The sequence below is a fragment of the Empidonax traillii genome, unplaced genomic scaffold, assembly GCF_003031625.1.
Source record: "Empidonax traillii isolate 1590-97213 ecotype Southwest subspecies unplaced genomic scaffold, ASM303162v1 scaffold1599:size102157, whole genome shotgun sequence".
Lineage (NCBI taxonomy): Eukaryota > Metazoa > Chordata > Aves > Passeriformes > Tyrannidae > Empidonax > Empidonax traillii.
The window spans coordinates 3,813-11,634 of NW_020956792.1; the positions used below are offsets into that span (position 1 = coordinate 3,813).

Genomic DNA, 7,822 nt, shown 5'->3' on the forward strand with positions numbered 1-7,822 from the left:
TTATTTTATTTTTGTACATCCAGAGTAACACATGAAACCCACCCCCCCTCGCCTGGGTGCACTACCTAAACACAAAATAGCCTTTGGGGTTGGCAGGTCCCCGTGTGATTTGGGACATTTACATGCCCTGGGGTGTCTGAGGCATCTGCAGAGGAATCTCAGGCACAGGATGGGATCTATGGGAGACTCGTGGCAGCTTGAAGGCATGTAGGTTGAAACTGCTAGTGCTTTCAGTATCTTCTACATATTTTATTCAAATATACTTTAGTATTGGAAACATTCCCTCAAATGTCTGAGGATCCAAAACAAAGACAGGCTGTGGATACACACTCTGTGTGATAGCATTGATACAAATGTGGAAAACTGAGAGTATAGAGCCAAGAGATGCAAAGGCTGTCCTGTAAGCTCAAAGTATTTTCCCCAACCTCAGAGTGTGGCTTTGATCCCTACAAATTGCCTGTCAATTCCACAGCAGAACTAATTTTCTTCTGCTTTTGCAGAAGGGGTGGAACTCCCACCCACCAGCCAATGGGATGAAGATTTTCATAGAGAATTTCCAGGACAACAAAAATACTTTTCAAGCACAGCAACTGCCTGCAGCGGAATCTTTTTAGTCTCTACATGCCTTGTGTTCATTATCAATTGCTAGCTCTTTCTAGTTGCCTCTCAATATACTGGCAAACCTCTCTGAAAACGCCAAGGCTGTCATTGGTACTTGGTGAGACTCTGAAGCTCTAAATACAAGCCACTGAAACACCAACTATTGTGCTTAAAGCCCCTCTTTAGTTGTGTTTCCATATTTATAGCTCAAAAATAATAAAAAAAACTGGGTAAAACTGGGGCTGAGCAGAGCAGTCTCTTTCTGTAAATAGAGGCAACACCAGGAAGGCACTGAAAGGTGTGACCAACAACCTGGAAGGGGGTGGCAGTGAGGTGGGTGTCAGATCAAGATGAGACCTATCTCTACATCTGTCTATAACTTCCAGAATGCTGACCTATGATATACAAAATACTTGTAAGACTATCAATCAGACAGTATTAAAATATTCTGTTTAAAACCACTCTTAAAAAAAGATAATTAATCAGTGAGAATAGTATTTTTAAAATACTGCCCAAAGTAGAATAAATTAGTTAGGTCTCTTCTCCCAGGTTAACAGGGGACAGGACAGGAGGAAACAGCCTCAAGTTGAGCCAGGGCAAGTTTAGACTGGATATTAGGAAAGACTTCTTCACTGAAAGGGTGGTCAGGCACTGGAAGGGGTTGTCCAGGGAAGTGGTGCCCGTGGCGCTTGGGAACACGGTTCAGTGGTAAACACGGCACTGCTGGGTCACTGCTTGGTCGTGGTGATCTTGGATCCGACCCTAGCATTTTATCATTTTCGTCGTCTTCGTTTTAGCCTTTGCTAAACACGGGGGAAGGTCAACCTATGTCCGTGGGGGCCTTCCTGAGCCGAGCAGGAGATTTTTAGGGAGAAAAAACACGTGCCACACACAGCGGTAACCCCGAGCGATACCGCCACTCTTAAACGGAGTGCGAGCACAGGGGAGCAAGAGCCAAGGGACCACGTTTCACTCCCGACATGCCTAAACCAAGTCTATTAGACATCCTGTCCCAGGAAAAAAAAAAAAAAATCACTGGGAAACCATTTAAACTGTTAAGGGGGTGCTGGGGGGGCAGGCAGTGCGCGCCGCGGCCGGGCAGGAGCGGCCCCAGGCTCAGTCTCCGCCCGGGCACTGCGGTGGGCTGGGCCGGGCTAGGAAGGGCCGGGAACAGAAGGGAAGCGAAGGGAAAGGAAGGGAAAGGAAGCGAAAGGAAAGGAAAGGAAGGGAAGGGCTCTGTCGGGTGTCGGCCCCGCCCGCCGGCGGCGGGAAGCGGAAGGGGAGCCGGGCGGGCGCGGCGGCGGAAGCCGATCCGCCTTTCCGGAGCGCGGCGTGCTCGGAGCCATGAGCGTGCCGGCCTTCATCGACATCACCGAGGAGGATCAGGTCAGCGCCCGCAGCGGGAGGAAGGCCGGGCAGGGCCGGGGGGGGGCCGCGCCGGGCCGGGGGCGGCGGAGGGAGCGACCCCGCCGGGGCCGCGGGCGCTCCGGGGGATCCTCCGGGCGCTTCCCTGCCGAGATCGACCGGGCGATCAGAGACGCTGAGCACAGCTGCCGTGCTTGCTGCTCCCTCTCCAGTGCTCGTCGCCTCCTTTTCGTCCCTGCTTTTTGTTTAGGAGAGGAAAGCCGGTTCGGGTGCGGGCGGTACTTACGCGCCTGGGTTTTGCAGGATGCTCGGAGCTCCGGGCGTGGGAACTGGGAGTTTTGTCTTCGCGATGCTTTTTTTGTTGCGACTTCGGAGTTTGGGGGTTGTTGATCCCAGTGTCTTGGAGGTGGTGTATATACAGACAGCTGGAAATCTGCAAGAAATGCACACACAGCCTTCATCCACTTTTCACTTGCCCTAATGTCTGGTACAGCTCCACCAAGTAGTTGGTTTGAAACATCCTGGGAGCAGCAAGGTGTCCCAGAGCATTAATTTAGCGCTGTCTGATGGTTCTGCAATGGTTTGGCTTTGAACTTGATGTAAATGACACTCTGTGTCATCACGGCAGCATCCCCGTCAGAGGTGCCTTGTGCCAAAAGTTGTGTGGTTGTTTTTTAAGGGTTATGGTGTTGCTGCTGAGTCTGTGGATTGTGAAGTTAATGCGAAGGCCTGTCGCTGAGGAAAAGGTGTTTTCTTAGGGCAGGTTTAAATCCTAACAGTGTAAGGCAGGTTGTAGCATTATAAGGCCAAGTTGGAGGGGGCTCTGAGCTACCTGACCTGGTGGAAGGTTCCCTGTCCATGGCAGGGAGGTTGGAACGAGACAATCTTTAATGTCCTTTCCAACCAAAACCATTCTGTGATAAATTGGAAACTGTCTTTAAAGTTGTGTGAAGACTGTAAGTTCTGCCCTCTCTAAAATTTATAACCTTTTTCTGGTTTATACCTCCCATTTCTGGTGAAGAAGCAACTAAATGGTTTTACTGTTTGCCTGAAGTTTTCAAAGAGAGTAAAGGATAATAAACATTTGTAAGAAAGCACCTCTGCCACAAAAACCTACTCGGCCTGCTGTGCAAGGAACCAGTTGTAAGTGGCACCTTCACACTGTAAGAAGGTGCAAAGGTTGTGTGACTGACTCAGTGACTGACAAACCAGCTGTAGCAAGTGCTGCAGTCTGGCACGGAGTTGATACGTGTGTTGTACCTTAAATTGGAGGAGAGGGACTGTTGTAGGGTACAGGGTGACAGGGAGCAGTGAGAGGAAGCCTGAGCGATTGATGGGGACAGAGGAGTGGGTGCAGAACAAAAATCTGTATGAAATTCAATTCCTCTGACTTTGCTGTTCACAAAACAACTGTTTTGTTTTGTGTTGTCTTTCTGGTTTTTTTGTGTTTTGGTTTTTTTTTTTAAGGCTGCAGAACTGCGAGCTTACCTGAAATCCAAAGGAGCAGAAATCTCCGAAGAAAACGCTGAAGGTGGACTCCACGTGGACTTGGCACAGATCATTGAAGTGTGTGATGTGTGCCTGAAAGAGGATGACAAAGGTTTGCACCTTTGAGTCTTGTTGCTTTTGCTAAACATTGCCACCAGTGCTTTCAAAGAGTACCAGCTGGCAGAGTTTAGGAGCGTGCAGCATGTGTTAATGCACAAGCCATACACTCTCATAAAGCTGGAACTGCTTACTTCCATCACTGCCACGGAAAATCTGCATGTGCTCTGCTCCTCCCTTCTTTCAAACATGCAGAGCCCTTTGAAGAAGTCAGAAATCGAGCTCGACTGTGCCTTGTATGCCCGAGGGCGTAGCGAGGTGTATGTAAACCAGGGTTTTCTCTCTGGGAAAAAAAAAAAAAAAAAAAAAAGGATTATAAAAATAAGACTCACTGTCAAATAGTGGCTGTGATGCTGCAAATCAAGAAAAATTAAAGTAACAGCAAAAATTAGGACTGGGTATCTGTAAGTAGAAGTTTTAAGTCCTAAATGTTAATTCATTATTATTTTCTGAAGCACTGGGGTTTTCAGTAGTCGGTAACTCTTTGAGTTAGGGCTGTAGATCCTTAGAAACTGCACTAATATTTTCTTAGTTACACTAATAATGCTGCACTAGCCTGCAGTGATCTTTCTGTACCTGCTGTGCTCTGTATCAATACACAAAGTCCATCTAAAACTTTTACATGTAAAAAATGAACTGCTAACATGAGTAACACGTGTTGTTTGAAAGAATGCTTGGTTCATCTAAAAAGGATAACTTGGGGTTGTTTTTTATGTTGCTTTTTACTGTAGGCAAAGGAGTAGGAAATACTGGAGCAGCTTATTGCTCTGCTTTTTGATGCTCAGATATTTTGGGGAATACGCTCATTTTGGGGAATTAATATTTTCCATATGTAATGAATTTTTGTTCTTAGCCTTTGTGTGACTGATATTTGGGCAGTCAGAAAAGGAAACACAAGACTTGTTCTGTTTGGGAAGGATGGGACACAACACTTAAAACAGGAGCTAGGGAGGATTTTGAATGCTCTTCATCGTTCTTGTGGGCATTTTCCCCGTGGTCTGGGAATCCCTTCTGCTGGTGAAATGTTTTACTGTAGTTGAGCACTAGGTGTTAGTATTCTCACTGTAGAACTCTGGGCAGTTGTACTGGATGTGCAGGAGGAAGCCACTGTTTTTAAGACCAAAACCTGAAGCTCCTCTGATTTCTCTTAGATGTAAACAGAATTCAGAGCAAGCATGATATCAAATACCACATTCGGTGTTGACTTTAGGGTGGTAATTCTTGCCTTACATGGAGATGCGTTGATCTGAGACCACCCGAGCCAAATCTCTGGTACATTCTAATGAATATCCAGCTTGGTTATCTTGGCAGTTTCTCTCTTTGACAGTTTTTGCTGTTGGAAAATCATCATTCATAGCAGAAGTGACTCTCCAAGTACCAGCAGGTGGCTACTGATGATAAAACTGTTGCTTGCGGTTTTCAGCAGCTCTGTGTTTTGTTTTATGCAGATGTCGAGAGTGTGATGAACAGCGTAGTCTCATTGCTTCTCATCCTGGAACCTGACAAACAGGAGGCACTGATTGAAAACCTGTGTGAGAAGTTAGTAAAATTTCGGGAAGGAGAGCGCCCGTCTCTTAGATTGCAGCTGTAAGTATTGTACAGAGGAAAGTGGGGCAATGGTACCTTGCAAAGCAACTGTGCCTCTAAAGAGGAAGGATTATCTTGTATATCTTTAAATCAAAGTGTGGGGTGTCTGTCTTTCTGTTGCAGGAAGAACTCTATTTTTACCTTTTTTATCATAAAATAGAAGTGCCAATAGATTTTTTTTTTTCCCTTGGGTATTAGAAAATTAAAATGCATGTTTTTCAGCTTGTTTGCTGGAAACACTTACAAAACTGGAAGCTGTTGCAGTTCATCAGGATTGTAAGGTGTCACCAGGCGTGCTCTGTTTGTGCTAGCACGTGTCTTATGGACGATTCGCTCCGGTGATGTTTCTTGAAACCTCTTTAACTTTATTGTCCCTTGTCTGTGGTGCAGCCTGAGCAATCTCTTCCATGGCATGGACAAGAACACTCCTGTGAGGTACACAGTGTACTGCAGCCTTCTGAAAGTGGCCTCGTCCTGTGGTGCCATCCAGTACATCCCAACCGAACTGGATCAGGTAATTAATGTGGCGCTTCCAGTTGTGACCGCGTTGGAGCTCCCTGGGTGTTGTCTTGACCGTGAGGGAAGTGAAGCACAGAATACAGAACTTATCTTTTGAAGGCCTGTCTACACAATCTAAGTGAAGCTGCTCTTTATTTCTCACTTCTGATGCTGATCGTAGTTAGATGTGTCTTGTTTGATTCCTGTGGTAGAAATCAAAGTGAGAAGATTTGATCAGGAGTGAGCAGTCAGGTTCTTGCTCTGGAATCAGCATGTGTGAGAATCACTCATCCTTATTTAGGAAGTAACACGGAGTGCACAGACTTTTGGCCTCTCACAGGAAAACTTCCAGGTTCTGCATGGAGAGCCTGGGACTCAAAGAGAAATCTCTGTGGAAACCTAGAAGAGAAATCTCTGTGGAAAATATTTTTAATCCTTTTCTGGTAGGGAGAAAATAAAAAAAAAAAATTAACAGTGTTATTTTAGTCTTTTCCCCAATGCTTCTTTTTCACTTGTATTCTACCTAGGTCCGAAAATGGATTTCTGACTGGAATCTGGCCACAGAGAAGAAGCACACTCTGCTGAGGCTGCTCTATGATGTCCTGGTAGACTGCAAGAAAAGGTATAAAGGACAAGTTATAGATACTGGACAACTGTGTTGATGTACTATAGGTGATCTGTAAGGAAAGTGTTTCTCATAGCACTTTTAAAATTTATCTTTACTGATACTTCAGTCCAAATATACTGGGGGGGGGGGGTGTTGGTTTTTTTTTTTGGTGTTCTTAAGCAGTCTTATATGAAACCAGTATTCCCCCAAAAATTAAAGTTAGTAGGGAATTAGCTGCAAACCACAAAATAACACTACTCCTTTCTATAAATACTGATCTTAGAGCATTGTAGCATAATGCCAAGTTTATTATTTAATTGCGCTTTTGACATTTCAGTGCATGGCAGTGCTATCTCTTACTTAATGACGTGGGGAGGCTTATCAATCACAGCAAACAGAATCAGTCTTTTTATATAAACATTACCTTTAGGACAGAGCTTTCTGCTAGTCATGGAAATTAATGCCCACAGAAATACCTGCTTGGCCATTTTGAATTATTATCCCAGATCATCTTTGATCTAACAGACTTGGCAGACCACTGTCTTCTGGCACGTGAAGCAATCCTGTGTGTGTACCGTGCCTGTAAATTGATGTGAGCCTTAACTGAGAGCTGTCATCAGTTTATCTCACAGATGGGATAAGTGTATTGACTGCTTTGGCCAGGGCTGCACGGATGGGCTGGGGTCCAGTGGTGTCAGCATGTAGTTCCACAACCCTTGGAGCCTTGTCTGAACTGCCCCTGGAGTTTGGGATGGGGATGTGGGGCGTGTGTTGCTTCCCCCTGCCCTTCCCATTCGCTCTGTTTTCCGAGTTACTTTTCTGAGGGGTTTTTGATGTTCACTTGCATTTCTCACATTTGCATAACCTTGTGCTGCTGCAGAAGGAAGGGGTTCTGTCCTGTCCCCCTGTTCCTGCCTGTCCCCTCCCGCTGCCAGGACCTGTGTTTGTGCTGGTGTAGCATCTGTGTGACTGCAGACTGGGTTGGGCTGGGGACATGACCTCGCTAGGGGTTAGAAAAGGCAAGTGTGAAGCTGTCATAGGTGGAGAAGAGTTCCTTCTGTCAGAAGAGTTGGCTTATTCTGGCCTGCTGAAATTAGCCTGCAAATGCTGCATCAGCACAGCGGGATCATCTTTAACTAACCTCAGTTTAGGGGTGATTAATCCTCATGGAGTAGTTACACCGTCAGCTGCACTGCTGTGAATTCCTGCTGGTAACATTAAAATGCTCTTGCGTGGATAGCACTGCGTGGCAGATCTCAGATGGTCAAAATAAACTCGGAAATGTTCATCACAGATCTCAGCCACGGCTTGGGGCTTAACTTTGTTTCAGAAATACTGCACTGATAATGCTCCTAGTCTTTTAAACACTTCCCATTCTGTTGATTTATTGTGAGGTTTTAGCTAGTTTAAATCCCATAACCAATAGCTAATTATTTTTAGCTAGTCTTGCTTTCAAATCAGTGGTTAAACTTCTAGGTTTTGTTTCCACTGCTACCTTGTCACCTTGCTATTAAATGGGTGATATTTTTTTAGTCAGGCATTAAAACCTTCCCCAAACCC

General features: G+C 45.5%; 1 protein-coding gene across 2 annotated transcripts in view; it reads left to right on the forward strand.

Annotated features, from left to right (window-relative positions):
• EIF3M (eukaryotic translation initiation factor 3 subunit M) overlaps nt 1-7,822 on the forward strand; it is a 19,574-nt gene that overhangs the window by 1,975 nt on the left and 9,777 nt on the right. The window contains exons 1-5 of one of the 2 annotated variants that reach the window (XM_027908006.1): nt 1,855-1,986; nt 3,433-3,565; nt 5,019-5,157; nt 5,548-5,671; nt 6,183-6,277. In XM_027908006.1, coding sequence (XP_027763807.1) covers nt 1,945-1,986; nt 3,433-3,565; nt 5,019-5,157; nt 5,548-5,671; nt 6,183-6,277 — 533 coding nt within the window. In that variant the 5' untranslated portion in view covers nt 1,855-1,944. Of the gene's footprint in view, nt 1-1,854; nt 1,987-3,432; nt 3,566-5,018; nt 5,158-5,547; nt 5,672-6,182; nt 6,278-7,822 lie in introns of those variants that run through there. The other variant, XM_027908007.1, reaches the window with a different exon arrangement.